The 15810-nt window shown below is 48.4% G+C and overlaps 5 protein-coding genes across 5 annotated transcripts; 3 read left to right on the top strand and 2 right to left on the bottom strand.

Annotated features, from left to right (window-relative positions):
* Positions 1-2641: 2641 nt before the first annotated feature.
* PDB1 (pyruvate dehydrogenase (acetyl-transferring) subunit E1 beta) lies at positions 2642-3973 on the top strand (the record flags this gene model as incomplete). Its single annotated transcript, XM_041705265.1, has 4 exons — positions 2642-2892; positions 2963-3086; positions 3156-3442; positions 3502-3973. 4 exons carry the CDS (start codon positions 2642-2644, stop codon positions 3971-3973), a joined length of 1134 nt encoding a protein of 377 aa, XP_041557767.1.
* Positions 3974-4317: 344 nt separating this feature from the next.
* Positions 4318-5082, bottom strand: APUU_50285A (putative C2H2 finger domain protein; the record flags this gene model as incomplete). Its single annotated transcript, XM_041705266.1, has 3 exons — positions 4318-4914; positions 4987-5013; positions 5074-5082. The coding sequence occupies 3 exons, from the start codon at positions 5080-5082 to the stop codon at positions 4318-4320; spliced, it is 633 nt and encodes a 210-aa protein (XP_041557768.1).
* Positions 5083-5620: 538 nt separating this feature from the next.
* Positions 5621-6693, top strand: APUU_50286S (MCP1 family protein; the record flags this gene model as incomplete). Its single annotated transcript, XM_041705267.1, has 2 exons — positions 5621-5843; positions 5906-6693. 2 exons carry the CDS (start codon positions 5621-5623, stop codon positions 6691-6693), a joined length of 1011 nt encoding a protein of 336 aa, XP_041557769.1.
* A 396-nt stretch (positions 6694-7089) lies between these two features.
* TRM1 (tRNA (guanine26-N2)-dimethyltransferase) lies at positions 7090-9378 on the top strand (the record flags this gene model as incomplete). Its single annotated transcript, XM_041705268.1, has 1 exon — positions 7090-9378. One exon carries the CDS (start codon positions 7090-7092, stop codon positions 9376-9378), a length of 2289 nt encoding a protein of 762 aa, XP_041557770.1.
* A 312-nt stretch (positions 9379-9690) lies between these two features.
* FAS2 (trifunctional fatty acid synthase subunit FAS2) lies at positions 9691-15389 on the bottom strand (the record flags this gene model as incomplete). Its single annotated transcript, XM_041705269.1, has 3 exons — positions 9691-9801; positions 9859-14804; positions 14864-15389. 3 exons carry the CDS (start codon positions 15387-15389, stop codon positions 9691-9693), a joined length of 5583 nt encoding a protein of 1860 aa, XP_041557771.1.
* Positions 15390-15810: the final 421 nt, after the last annotated feature.

A 15810-nucleotide genomic window follows, 5' to 3' on the forward strand; every position in this document is an offset into this window, starting at 1 on the left:
ATTTGTGTCAAACAATACTAAACAAGTATGGTGCAACATAAAAGCAACATATTCGTTAAAACAACGTACTTGATTTTGTAGCGCAACCCCAGTTGGCCCTAACCCAATTTATGATGAGGTCTGTTAATGTAGCAGGGGGCATGTAAACATCGCTCATATCGGGGACGTCGATGTCAAGCCCAGTATACTTGACTGCCAAAGCCACATAAGGCTCTATGAAATCAATGTACACAAGGTCTACCATTTCCGGAATAGAAGAACTGGCGTTGAGGGCCAGCGCCTCTATGCAATTCGGTACCTGGTAGAACGTGATCGTCGAATGGATTGTATCATCACCATTTGCACCTAGATCATCTGTGGTGGTGTATCCAGGCACAATTTCAAACTGAGGGTAAGGGTTGCTAAACATGGGGTTCTGATCAGTCGGCATATCGAGAATTGACCTGTCTGGTCGCATTCGACTGACGGCGTCGCCGAAGTTGAGTGCACTTTGTTCTGGCGGCGCAAGGGTCCACGGTACAGGTCCAATTGCATCCCGAGATGCTGTGAAAATTTTGGGCTGCTTGTTCAAGACATCCAAGACCAGCCTCGCTTTATCGTATGGGACGTTTTTCAAATAACGGAAGCCACTTGTAAATGGCGAAACTATATATGCCGAGTCTCGCGTAAATTGTCCCTTGAAAAGATCAAACCGAATGGCGCCAGTATTTATAATAGCAAAGGCTGGCTTTCCTGGTCGAGATTCATCACCCAGCATATCCGGGAGTACTCTCTTCTGTAGCCACGCGTAAATGCTGTCGGCCGCTGTATAGGGAGACCGCGACATCCACAAATCTTCCGGGATACAGCCGAATATTTCGTCTAATTTCAGAGAGCTCCTATATTGCTGGATAAGCAGAGACACGTTTAGACCCTGTTCCGTGGGAAAGGTATTTTCGTCAAGGCCGGTGTGGTAATGGAAGGAAAAGAGATTATTATCGATATACTTTCGCGCAAAGACAGGTTCTGCTAGGCTGGGATTTACTTGGTTGTACTTGGTAGATAGACCATCGATTGACATGAATCCAATGGTTTCCATGAAACGACCACTGGCAAGGCCGTAGGCGTTCGAATCATAACGGGCGCAGTCACGAATATGGTAATGACCGCCAAAGAATTGAATGGGCGTGGTCGGATGGCTTGCTCTGATTTCCTTGAATATGGTATCGTATTCTTTTGATTGAACGGGGACATGCCCAACGACCAAGAATAGATCCACTTCCTGGTCATGGACAGCTTCTTGGAACCAACTGGTTTTGACGGTTTCCTCTACAGGCTGAACAACCGTGTTGTTATAGTTCATCGTGAAATCGAAAAGGAAACCGAATGCAACAATGCGAATTGCCTGGTTAGCTGTTGTGAATTTTCTTGACCGAGAAGCCAATGGAATGAGTTTGCCTGTTGTCGGATGGTAGATATCAATGTTGGATGCCAGATAATGTCCATGAAAGTTAGGTACGGTGATCGAAAATTCGGCCTCTGATGTGTTTTTCTTGTACAACTCGTGGTTTCCAGCCGACATCACATCTATATGTTGCTCTTTTAGAATCTCAGAAATGTATATACCCTTGGGTTCCGACGAGTCATAGAGGCCATTTCCCTCGACTCTATCGCCGGTGTCGATCACTAATAGGTCTCGTCCATGAGCTTCGGCCATTTCGCGCATGCGGATGGTGAACGAGACGTAGTCGCCCCAATCCGCTGAGTACGACGGTCTACGGTGCATTTATTAGTTTCAGGTACACCAGGAGGAAGATGAATACCCATACTCCTGGAGATGACCAGCCAGCCAGCCATGAGTATCAGTCGTATGAAGGAAATTAAGCTGGCCCCATTTCAAATCACGCAATGGAGCAGTGACGGGATCTGGAGCGGAGGGTTGGATAGATTGAACTGCAGAGAGCAGCGAGAGGATAAGCAGGGATCCGAGGCCGGATGCCATTTCTGTGCCACGCTACAATTGAATACACAACAGAGCTTTAAAAAAATCAGATGGTCGACATTACACAAGTAGCGGCCCAGGACATCTAATTATGGTGTTGGAAGTTGGAACGTCGATCAACCATGGGCTTGGTAGATGGGGACCTCCGGAGCTTGAGTCCTGGACTCTGGTCACGATCCCGTCAAAGGCTCACACCTTCCCTGGCTAGATTTAGTTCAGTGGTGATTTGCACGTGATGTGTGGTCCATGGAGTAAAGATATTCCGATTGGAACACTGGTTGGTTGTCATTTGAGGCATTTGGATTCCATGTCGCGAGAACCTCTCAGTTGTCAGTACCAATTACCATTGGAAGCTCACGAACTGCAAAGGTCCGTAGAGGAAAGCCGGAGGAGGGATTCTCCGTTATTAAAAGACGTAAGTTAAGAGACTACTCCATCTACAGTAAGAAGTGGACACGGAAGAAGTCGCCGGTGAGCCCGGGCTTAGTCAGCGCCATCCCAACACTCCAGAGAGCTCTCACCAAAAAATCGCATCCCGAACGAGAGCAGTAGCCCGGTTTCTTTTTTTGGCTGTCCCTCTTTTCTCTTCGCATCGCTTGGTAGTGGAGTCATTATTTTGAATATCATTCTTAAGTGATATTACTCCCATTCAACCTGGCCATGGCTTCCCCCCGACTCTTACGACCAGCAGCTCGCCTGCTTTCTTCGCGCCTATCTGCGACGCCCGCCCGTCCTGCATTCCCTCAGACGGCCTGCACACCCTCAATCCTACGCTTCCGCGGTTATGCCACAGAGAATGGAACCAAGGATGTCACCGTACGTGATGCCTTGAACGAGGCTCTCGCAGAGGAACTGGAGCGCAACCAAAAGACATTCATCTTGGGTGAGGAGGTTGCACAATATAACGGAGCGTATGACTTCACTTTTCCGATATTCATCAATTGAGGCCTGGGTCGCATCCTAACCATCTACTTTGGACAGTTACAAAGTTACCAGAGGCCTTCTGGACCGCTTCGGCCCCAAGCGGGTTATCGATACACCCATTACGGAGGCAGGCTTTTGCGGTCTTGCAGTCGGAGCTGCTCTAGCTGGATTGCACCCAATTGTAAGTCTGATTCAATGCGGGCATAAATTTACACGGGTTAGATCGGACTAAGAATTGCTCCCCTACTAGTGTGAATTCATGACCTTCAACTTCGCGATGCAGGCTATTGATCAGATTATCAACTCCGCCGCTAAAACACACTACATGTCCGGTGGTATTCAGCCTTGCAACATTACCTTCCGTGGTCCTAACGGCTTTGCCGCCGGTGTTGCTGCGCAGCACTCTCAGGACTACTCTGCTTGGTATGGCAGCATCCCTGGGTTGAAGGTTGTGGCTCCTTGGAGCGCTGAGGATGCCAAGGGATTATTGAAGGCCGCTATCCGCGACCCCAACCCTGTCTGTGTCCTGGAAAATGAGTACGCATATCACCTGGATAGTTTCCACAACAAAGCATATTGAAACTAATTGTGTTCAGGCTTCTCTACGGCCAGTCCTTCCCCATGTCTGAAGCTGCCCAGAAGGACGACTTTGTCCTTCCAATTGGTAAGGCTAAGATCGAGCGTCCGGGCAAGGACTTGACTATCGTTTCCCTCTCGCGCTGTGTTGGACAGTCTCTCTCTGCTGCTGCTGAGCTGAAGCAGAAGTACGGCGTTGAAGCTGAGGTGGTCAACCTTCGTTCCGTCAAGCCTCTGGATGTTGAGACGATCATCCAGTCTCTCAAGAAGACTGGTCGCCTAATGTGCGTGGAATCCGGGTTCCCCATGTTCGGTGTTAGCTCCGAAATTCTTGCTTTGTCCATGGAGTATGGTTTCGACTACCTGACAGCCCCTGCCCTCCGTGTCACTGGCGCTGAGGTGCCCACTCCTTACGCCGTCGGATTGGAGACTATGAGCTTCCCTCAGGAAAATACCATCGTTGGCCAGGCTGCCAAGCTCCTGCGACTGTAAATCTTCCATTCGTGAATTTTAAAATGGGATGGAGAAATTTGCAGCGTAATGCATTTGTTACGTTGCACCTTGTCGTAGTTGCGGTTTTCTTTCCAGCTTGAACAGGTTTATGATTTCTGTACTATTATCTTAAGCATTGTTTTTAGACCAAAATTCAGAGCATACTATTACAGCAAACACTACGCGAATTTCTTGGTGAACTACAACCGTATATTAGCTGCTAGGGTAAAACTAACCGATAGAGGTGATACACCCAAGTTAATACTGTAATACCCACCTAGGCCAGACTTCAGAATTTGAATTAATACGATAAATAGAACAATATATTTTATTTGACAGTTTTATCAGGCGTTCGCGGCCTGAGCCTGAGCATGATTGATTCCAATACATTCAGTGAAACAGTCTGTTGGTCTCCGGGGATCATAGTATCTCCCACCCACAGTATCAGTCATATACTCTTCATCCGTGTCACTCTCCCCTTGTTCTTGTAAGATACTAGGAGAATCCCCAGATTTGAGATGGGCGGTGTCACTTGCCTCCTTCATGGCCGATGTATCATCCCTTCCGTCATCGTCATCCCCTAGCACATTCTTTTTCGTCGGCGCACCAGGAGCAATGGGGCCCTTAACAGTAGTAAAGGAGCTTTTGAAGCCTCCTTTCTTGAAACCACCACCGCCCCCGCTACCTCCTATGCTTGAGGCAGGGCCTAATTTCCCAGTATCAAGGACCCTCAGCCCCGCTTCCGCATCGGCCTTTTTCTCGGCTCGCCTGGCCTTTTCCGCTGCATTCGGATCCCGAGAGAGTTGCTTCAGATCTTGAAGGCGTTTGCGATGCTGGTGGTCGTAAGACCCTATATGGGCTTCATACTCAGGGTGACGAGAATATGACTTATTGCAAAGAATACAGGTGAAAGAGCTTAGAGCTGAACGCGCCGATTCGGTCTATTAAACGGCTATACATTAGCAAGCACACACATGGCATTTGGTATACGGGGACTTTATGGTTTGAAGTACCTTAGGAGCCGGGTTTGTAAAGCCTCGCTGTGCAGTCAAAGGGTCAGAAAGACAAGTTGGTACGAAATGAGAGGGGCGAATATTTACCGGCCCCATTTCGAACCGCCAGCATGCACGACGTGGTAAGTAGGGTTGGTCGATAAGAGGTTGGGATGGCGCATCCAATTGAGCTTTTGCATTCCCGACGCAGTTGATGCTACGGATTATTGGGTTGAAGAAACCGGGCCTGGAGTACCCACCGTAGTTCTGACCGCCTAAGCTCGGAGTTCACTGACAGTCCAACAATATATATATCGTCGCTGCAAAAAGTAATGTGTCGAGGCTAGCATATGTGAAAAAATCACCAATCAGGAGATTGACCCAACAGACCTAAGTGTTTGTTCAACATATAAAGATCCAATTACATCGAAGTGAAAACAATGGCGGTCCGGTAGCCTACTTAGGAACCTCGATGGCTTTGGAATGAAAGACTGTTTGGGAGTTGGACCAACAAACTCCACAAGGTAAAAGCTGCAATTTGATGGGCACTGATATTCGATACACCCTACTTCCTCTTAAGCCCCTGAAAAGATTGCGATGACGCATATATATATTTGCCTCCGGTATCACGACATCTACAACTTATAGCGTCGAAATGGAATCCTCCAGGAAAACGAGCTTACCGACACAAGAAGACACCGACATGAAATCAATTTTGTCTATGCAGGAATTGGATCCTTCTCCTGTGGACGAGAGCTTTCCTAACAATACCTCCTCCGGAGTTTGTACACCTAAGTATGAACCCCCGTTTCCGCCACAAAAAGTCAGATGGTCACCACTGGCACTCGGCCTTCGAGGTCAGAGTTGGGATTCCTGGTGTAAGTTTAAGAACTAACTGCGTTTAATTCGCCATCACAAGCTGACTGGTGAATGGCTGCAGTGTCTGCACTTCAAAAATACTCGACATACCCGCCTACTTTATTCGCCGCGCTACATTTTGCCAACACCTCGCTCATCCCTTTAGCGACCCAGTCGCTTCCCGAAAGCGATAACTATCTCCTTCTTACACGGCCAATCTACCAGTCTCCGTCATTTGAGCATCTAATTTTGACTATTCCTATTATAACCCATATCGCATCGGGAATCGCTCTCCGCAACGTACGTTCTTCACGTCGCGCGCGGCTTTATGGTGCTGAGACGAGAGATCAGCGATACGCGCTCAGTTTCTGGCCTCAGATGAGTTTGCAAGCGCGTCTGGGATACGCATTTGCCCCACTGCTCGCTGCCCATGTTCTCGTCAACCGCGTTATGCCAATAATGGTCGATGGAGGAAGTTCAAGCATTGGCCTAGGTTTTGTCGCACACGGAATTGCAAGAAGCCGAGTTTTCTGGGTAACATACTATCATGTCTTTGTTGTCGTGGGAGTATACCACATCATTGGCGGTTTGGCGTCTTGGATGGGTTGGAGAATTACTACTGCCCGGAAAGCTCGGGGCAGCAAGAAGGGCTCACTAGAAGCTCGCTTGGGACATGTAGAAAATGAGCAGCACGCGAAAAGACGGGGGAGAATGTGGTGGAATCTCAACAAAGTTGCTGCAATGGGTGCATGTATCTGGCTCGCTGGCGCCCTTTGGGTTGTTGGGAATGGTGGAGAGGGTTCTGGCTGGGAAGCTAAGAGCTGGAGTGAGATATATAGCCAAGTACCTGTTATTGGAAGTTGGTTATAAGCATTTATGCAAGTGATTTTGACTGCATATCAACAAGCTCTGTAGCACGAAGTATGGCCTTGACAATAATAATGCTAATAGTCGTGAGAATAAAACTCTAGCTTGCATTTAGCCTAGCTTCTTAACAAGTGTCCATTTGAAAGTATCACCTCTAGTAAAATTTGCTTCTAAACCGAAAATTTGGTTCTGCAAGGCCCGGTGTCACTGGTGCTCTGTCATCTGTACTTTTCCATCGCGGCTCAGGTTGGGGTGTGTCTTGGCAGGCCCGTGCGCATTTCGCATTAGGATCGTTTTTTTCCCTCTTCACCATATGCCAAAATTTCCCAGGATAATTGGCAGCGATAGCGGTTGGTAATTTCTCTGGGTTTTGGTACTGTACTAACATACCTGGACTATATGAACCAAACCTGGAAAACATATTGCACTCTATCCGCATCCTCGAATCTTAATCGACGAGTCTACGCCCAATTACTGAACCTCAATAGCATTTGCTCCCGATTTTACTTAAATTGTCCCGTGCCGCGCCTTTCACACTCCATGGCTTCAATTTCGGAGGCTTTCCCGGCCCCCGATTCAGCCGGTCAGTTAGTGCATCATGACGGCAAAGAGTACCGAGTCATTAGAGAAGGACGAGCTTACATCTTGAAACCACCTGCGGAAACTGCAGCCACACAAGCGACAAAAAGGGATCTCAAGGCCGAAGATGAATCGCAGACTGTTTTTTACAATCCTATTCAACAATTCAACCGTGATTTGACGGTTCTCGCACTCCGCGTTTACGGCGAACATGTGAAGGCGCTGAATAAGGTGAAAAATGAGAAGCGAAAACGAAAGGCTCAAGGGAATATCGTTGGGCGAAATAAGAGGAGGAAGCGGGATGATGGGGGGGTTACAGAGGCTAAAGAGCAGGGTAGCAAACAGGATAGCGAAGCTCAGGGGCCTGAAGAGGAAAGCAAACAAACGACGGATGCTCATCCCAAAACGGTTTCTTCTCCCCCGTTCACTATCTTGGACGCATTATCTGCATCCGGTCTACGTGCTTTGAGATACGCCACTGAGATCCCATGCGTTACTCGCGTCGTTGCGAATGATTTGTCGAGCTCCGCGATTCAGTCGATGAAATTGAATATTGAATACAACAGACTCGACAAGCTCATTCAACCCAACACTGGCGATGCTCGTATCTATATGTATAGTCGTCTTAAACCAGCATCTAATCCGCATAAAAAAGACGACACCGGCAAATTCGATGTCATTGATTTGGACCCTTACGGCAGTGCGGCCCCATTCATAGATGCAGCTGTGCAAAGTGTCAAGGACGAGGGTCTCCTTTGCATTACCTGTACTGATGCAGGTGTGTGGGCATCGAATGGGTATCCCGAAAAGTCCTTTTCCTTATATGGTGGTGTTCCAATGAAAGGAACACATTCCCACGAAGGTGGACTACGCCTAATCCTGAACAGTGTTGCAACATCTGCTGGGAAATATGGCCTCGCGATTGAACCTCTTCTCTCGTTATCGATTGATTTCTATGCTCGCTTATTTGTCCGTGTCCATCAGTCACCCGCGGAGGCCAAGTTCACGTCCGGCAACACAATGCTTGTCTACAATTGTGATTCAGGCTGTGGAGCGTGGGCCACCCAGCCTTTGACCCAAACCAGACAGAAGCTTGATAAAAGGGGGAATCCGTTTTATCATTTCGGATTTGCACAAGCGCCATCCACAAACCAGAAGTGTGAGCATTGCGGAATGAAGACACATCTGTCTGGACCAATGTGGGGTGGTCCTCTTCACAACCCTCATTTTATCCAAAAGATTTTAGACCTCCTTCCCCAAGTTGACAGGGATGTATACCAGACCATAGACAGAGTTGAAGGCATGTTGACCACAGCACTTGAAGAAGATCTGAACCTGGAACCATCAACGGAAGGTGATACAAGCCAGTCTCCAACCGGCCTGGGTGAAGAGGACACCCAAACCCAAACCGAGGAACTTGTGCACATTATTCCCCGTGCAGATCCCGCCTTACGTGACGCCCATCCTTTCTATTTCAGCCTCTCTAGCATCTCAAAAGTCCTGCACACAACCACTGTTTCGTACGATGCGTTCCGCGGGGCTATTCGCCACTTGGGCTACCGCTGCACGCGCAGTCACACTAAACCAAACACGGTCCGTACCGACGCTCCATGGACCGTTATTTGGGAAATAATGCGTGAATGGGTGAGACAAAAACAGCCAGTTAAAGAGGGATCCATAAGACCTGGGACTGCAGCTGCCGGGATTATGGCTAAAAGCCGAGAGAGGGTTAAGGATTATTCGCAATTAACTCTATTGAAGAAGGAACTGATCTCTGCCGCCGAGGCTGGCAAGGACACGTCCGATCTCATCACTAGAGTGGAAGCTACATTGTATCGTTCAGGTTCTCGAACCTTGCTAAACAAGGACCAAAACCCACCCGACCCTACCTCGAATATCACAGGCGGAATTCCACAGCACAGGAACGGCTCTCAAGAAACAACTCTAACATGCCGCAGCTCGCCCCCCCGCCAGGCTTGCTCGGAGCTTGAAGTGGTTTTTGATGAAACCCTTGGCCGGCAAACGGGGCGCCGCAAGCGGCTCGTTAGGTATCAGATGAACCCGAGAGCTAATTGGGGACCCTTGAGCCGAGCGTCGGGGGGTTCATGAGTTCTTATAGGTAGGGATATGATAATTCAAATAATGTGTATTAGCTTTCCAATATCTTTCGAACTTGAATCTTGACAATTGCGTGGTCACCTAGAAAACACCATGAATACATACGACGCATTCAAGGCAGGGTGTGAGATGGTTGTATAAGTCTTGACAGCTACACAGACTACTAGCAGATGTATGATATTTGAGAGCGAATGTTGGGACTAAGATCGAAACGCTGTATTAAGTACTAGAAATAGAATCTAATTTATATATGCTGCATACGAGGTCGAGAGCTTTGATGGTACGGTTCATTCATCAAACACATTAAAACTGCGACATAGCAACTGCAACCGCCTGAACATCACTGTGGCTGATGCTGACACTGATTTGCTTGACACCAGCTCGTTTGGCAATTTCGGCCACCTCACCATGAAGCTAATTATATGTTAGTTCGTTTTTTGCATGGCAATGTAGAATGGATTATTCTCTTACCTTTACAGAAGGCACCCCGTTAGAGTTAGACTCAATTTCTATGTTTTTCATCTCAGCTCCAGGACCTTTACTAGGGACACCCAGAGACTTGAAGACGGCTTCTTTTGCGCTCCATCTTCCCGCGAACGACGACTGTGGAGATGGTGCATTCTGGCAATATTGTTGCTCGCCGGCTGTGAAATTCCTTTCGATGAAGGTTTCGTTTGCAATATTGATGCTTTCGATGGTTTCAACATCAACACCGACTTTGGAATTTTCGGTAGCGTGAGCCTTCGCCAAAGACTCAATCAGAGCCTTAGTACTTTCATCTCCTTTGTCGGTCGTAACTGGTGGTTTCGCGGGATACTTCAGTTCAGAAGTCTTCTTGTCCGCTGCTACCCGATAGTCGGGGTTAAGGAACACCTTACTCTGGAGCTCATCTTCGTAAGGTGCTTTGTTCTTGGCAACAAAGATGCTATTGTTGACCAAGCCATTGTGGAAAAATCGGTATGCTTTCTTTTGTCTGGTCTCAACCTTGGCCTTGTATGCTTCGAATTGTGCGCGGTCGAGGGTGGCGTACAGAAACTTGGGATGGATACCAATGACTTGAGCACCTTTTTGACCGAATCCAAACGAAGTTACAGAAAAAGCATTGACGCCATCTGTCTGGATACTACGACTGGGGTAAACAATGTAGTCGAATTTCTCCATCACCTTGTCGACATTATCAGCATTCCGATTGCCCGGAACAAGGCCAGTATCCAGGACCTGCAGACATCCATTGAACATCCAAGCGCCTGCAGCACCTTTCGGGTGTCCGGTGAGATATTTCTGGAAAATTCCGAGAAGGGCGTTGCCCTTCTTTCGACCTAGATGCTTCATTTGCTGGCAAATAACATCGGATTCATTCTTGTCATTCGCAACAGTAGAAGTGCCATGGAAAGACGCAACACCAATGTCATCCACGGTAAGACCCCATGTGGCAAGGGCACCGCGCAGAGGAGCAATGCACGAGTCCTGTTTCCAAAAGTTGTTCCCAAGGCTGAATTGCGCATCCTTCTCTTGTCGAATAGTCTCGCGATGGATATGCTGGGCTCGCTCTTGCATATACTCAGTTGCGTCAAATGTTTCTGGTCTCTGAGCCTTCATTGCCTCAGCCTCCTCCTGTAAGTACAACAACTCGGATTCCTGCCATTCTTTAATCTGCTTCCTACGCAGATCGAGCTGCCTGCGGCGGTACTTGATATCGAGCAATGGTGATGGGAATTTACCGGGATTTTCACGCGCTGTCGTGAGAACACCCTGACCAGGAGCGGGTACAGAGCGGCCAATCTTGTCCGTGGCAGTTGTAGTGAGGGCAATAATTCCGTAAATAGGAACACCCATGTCAAGAGCTAGCTGAGCACTCATGATAAGCTGCATACCGCAACCTTGAGATTCCATGAAGCCCGCACGCGTGGTAGTTGTTGGTCTTGACATCTCTTGAGGAGTACGGCCGTGAGCGAACTCATCTTCAGCATTACTCGTGGCCTTCATGTTGGCGAATTCGTAAGAACCCTCTTCCTGGAAATCGTCGAAACCACCAACAAAGCAAACTCGTGCCTTGCCTTCCACAATAGTTTCGTAACCGATATCAACAGACTCAACCGCTGTAGCACAGGCACCGACAGGGGTTTTAATAGGTCCTGTGGACGACAGAAGTAACATATTCACCCAAGCACTCATCGTGTTGATAAATGATTCCTGCAAAATATCCTTTTGGAGAGGTTTATCCAAATACCGATCCTTGTACATGCCTCGCAAGGCATGCGTACCTCCGATGCCAGATCCAATGCAGTTACCAACTTCAGAAAGGTGAACATACTTGTAAAATTCGTAGGGATCCGTAACGCCAGCGGAAAGCATGGTTTCCGCAGTACAAACAAGAACAAAGAGGGTGACTGGGTCAACTTGCTCAATAATGTCGTCTGGTATGCCGTATCTCTTTGCATCCCATCCGGTAGGAATCTGACCGGCAACCAAGCGGTCAAACCGAAGTGCCTTGGGAATAAGAAGAGTGGCGCCCTTCTTAAGGCGGACGGTAAATTCTCCTGACTCTGGGACCTCAAAGATCTCCACCTTGTCGCCATGCTCCCTCTTAAATTCTTCCGCGGTTTCTTTTGAGGCTTCGAAAGGCTCGAGATTCTCTTCAATGACGATCTCTTGGAGCAACTGCTTCTTATTGGGGTCATATCCCTTAAACAGCTCCGGCTCAATGAGTCGGATACCAGAGTGCTCTAAGATGTATTTCTCGTATTTTGCTTTGACATCTTTGTCGTCCACTGGCTCCCCAGATTTCGCATCAACCCAACCGGAGTAAGCCTTACCCTTTATGGGCCCATTATGATGCTTGATAAGGCCCATGATCCAGGCCATTTCGACACAACCTTCCAGGGAAAATTTGCCGCGGGCCTCCATCTCCCAACGTGTTCGGGAGTTGCCCCACGGTCCAACTTCAGAGAAACCAGTAACAACAACAACCTTGTCCAAATTTACCATGCCCTTGAGAGTCTCGTTGTGGGGTTTAATGTCTTCTTCCCAGGTCGGCAAGTTAGGGAACTGGAACTTGATGTTTGCTCTGGGTTCCGCAATGACCTTCTTGTAAAGGACTTCACTGTCCTCGCCATTCACAATCTTGTTCTCAATAGCAGTCTCCTTGATAACTGCCCTGCGGATGTCGCTCGTTTCCATTATCTCTGTGCGAAGTCTGGTCATGAGGTCTTTGAGATCAGGGATGAACTGAAGACCACCATTGAGGTCTGCGAAAACAGGGTCAAGTTGGCAAAGATTCACGATGGCGGGTGCCATGAGACCGAGCAAATTAAAGGCCATTTCCTGCTGCGAAAACGTACGAACACCGAGTTTTTCGACCCCTTCAGCGACCATGTTATTGCCACTCATCAAACCCGTACCGCGAGTCCAACCAATGACCGCACCGCAGATTGTGAGATAGTTACCCCAGTTTTCCGAGTACCACCGGTTGAAAAGTGTTTCCAGAGCGAGTTTCGATTCGGAATACAAACCGTCGTTTCCAAAAGTGCCATGGTTAGGGGACAGCGGGAGGATGACCTGCGCTGGGCGTGTTTCGAAGCCATTGGTTTGTTTTTGTACCTTGACACTACCCAAGAGTCGGAGGAGGTTGGTCAACATGATGCGATGGGCAAGCTCCGACTTGGAGTCGATGGAATCAATTTCTCGCCCATTTTCCGGAATTGCAGCAAACGGAACGATGAAGTCCAAATCCCAGCCTAGTCCCTTCTTCGTATCATAAATGTAATCGACCAGGGCTTCCACGTCCTGTTTGCTGCCTTGATTAAAAGGCACCACAACAAGTTGCGACCCGCGCGCACCATACCGGGCGTACATAGCCTGATAGTATTCCGTCACCTCACGGGAAAACCGGCTTGTTGTGACAATAACTTTAGCACCACCACTGATCAAACCCTGGAGAACCTCCGCTCCAATAGAGCCAGCACCAGCACCAGTCATCAAAACGTTCTTGCCCTGGAATGTGAGGCCTGCCCGAGCTGCAGACTCTAGAACGTCCAAATAGACGCCAGTAAGTTTCTTGCTATAATCCCACCCGTGCTCGTTCTTCTTCTTGAGATGCAAAAATGGTATCGTTTCAACCTTCCCGGAACGAGGGCTTCCGTTGCGCGCGCCGCCGTTTCGACCTGGCTTCTTGGTATTGCCATTTTCCTGCGGCATGATCTGGTTTTCATTCATACTAAGAGCCCGAACGACCTCTTTATAAAGCGCGTTGAACTGCAATTGAGAAGATTTTGACAAGCGGTGTTGTTTCCGGATCAACTTGTAAACGCTCCTCAGATCATTCTGAACTTTAGCCCGATTACTATACTCCGAGATGGGGCCACCTTCGGCCATCTGCTTCACATAATGCTCCAATTTGCGAGCACTTGCACGAGGCACTTCTTGATACTCGATGTTTCCACGCGCATCAATCGTCGTCTGAGGACCCGTTGGAATGGCAACATCTTTGTAAACTGGGGAAACCCCAAGCACTTCCTTGCAGTTCTCAATGAGCTGCTCTCCGAGCTCCTTCGCAAGCTGGTAGGTTTCGCCGCGTTCAGTTGGGCAATTGTCGATATGGTATTGCATAAATTCGAGGAGAAGTGGATTCGAGCGGTTCATAATGCGGATACACTGGCTCACTATTTCGCGGTCGACCGCCCTGAGTCGGCCAAAAATAATATCATAGTACATGCTTAATGCATCTTGGCGAGCCCAGTTCCAGGAAGAGTCGTAAATGCGAGCTTTAAGGTAATCGAAAGATGGTTCAATCCCTGAAGCGTAGAAATCACCGTGTTCTGCTTGCCAAAGGTCAAGCTGTGCCTGGAGGGTTTTCTGGGTTTCTTGTGATGTGACAAAGGCTCTCTGACCAGCTCGAAGATCCATCTTCAAGTATCGCGCAATTACCTCGAGTTGTTGCTTGAATAGAGCACGCTGGTCTTTTGTTAAGGCATCAATAGCGGCAGGGTCCATGAGCATTCCTCCAGTGCTTGCTCCACTGTCACCAGAAGCCGTTGGAGCCGAAAGATTGATACCTGCATTGGTAGCGTACTTATTCGCGACGTCGTCGAGAAACGCTTTGGCATCTGTTTCAGAGCCGATGCGAGATGAGGGTTCCATAGTGAGCGCAAAGAGTAATACGCCATCTTGTCGGCCAGGCCCCAAGCCCCACCTCGTCTCCAAATATTTGCGAACGGCCGTGATGTTGAAACCACCAGGCATCTTAGATGACACCAGGCGCGCAATCAACGAGGAAGATTGTTTGCCCAATTGCCCATTAAATGTGGCTTGCATAGAGGCACCTAATTCATCTAGAGGGGTGTCTTCCGGCTTCTCGGGCGTGGAACCAAATTCCTTGCCCAAATCTCCCAAAATTTCGTTCTGCAGTGTAGATTTTCCTGTCCGACATTGATTAGTTCACCAGTCTTAGAAGTCTGTTCAATCCCTAATCACGTACCTCCAACGAGATCTTTGATGGCCTTGTTCAACGGCACATCTGATAGTGCCTTTTTCAGCTTCTGGGCTACCAGTGTTCTCACGACATCCAAAGCTGTCACGGGTGCATCTTCAACCGGCGCTGCAGGTCCAGCACTCGGTGCTGAAGTAACAGGTGCAGGTGCTGCAGCCGCAGCGGCCGCGGGAACAGCAGATGGTTCCGGAGTGGCGGCAGCGTCGGCAGTAGCCTCGGGTTCTTCCTCCACGGGATCAACGTCATAATAGATTTCTTTAGCATCTTTACTGTAGCAGAGTATCTGGCGCTGAACAGATGTAGCGGCATCATATGCTTCATATTTCGAGGCGAGCGTTCTTCTCGCCATCCCACCCAAAGTGTCTGCTGGACCTATTTCCACAATGCGTTCTGTTCGCTTCTCTGCAAGTACAACGTCTTGTGTCTCAATCCATCTTACTGGAGATGCAAACTGGTAAGCCAGAAGCTCCACCAGCAAGGTGTGAGATAACTCTTGTTCGATTTCGGGACGCATTTCGAGGTAAGATCAGAAGTCTATTCCGGGGTAATTGAGACCGTTTATTAGGGAGCCGGCAAGCAAGCTTGGTTTAAAATTGTCAGCATAAGATCTAATCGAAACCGATGCAACGCATCGCAAGAGGGGCGCAAAACCATGCGCATGGTGTAGGGCATGCAACACACTTGAAAAATTTCCCTTAAAACAAAATCTCACAACATGGGAACAATGACTGTGAGGAAACTTCCAAATGACAAATAGAATAGAACTTTCCAGGGAATACGTCGACACGGTGTTGTAGAATCGAAACTCCGTTGCACTAAGCCACTGGACGACTAATATAAGTAATTAGATGAAGCAGTGCAATGGTGTAAATTAATTAAACATAAAAATGAAAACGTTGGCGGCAATTGGAATGGAGGGAAGACAGTGGGAGAGA

The sequence above is a fragment of the Aspergillus puulaauensis genome, chromosome 5, assembly GCF_016861865.1.
Source record: "Aspergillus puulaauensis MK2 DNA, chromosome 5, nearly complete sequence".
Classification (NCBI taxonomy): Eukaryota; Fungi; Ascomycota; class Eurotiomycetes; order Eurotiales; family Aspergillaceae; genus Aspergillus; species Aspergillus puulaauensis.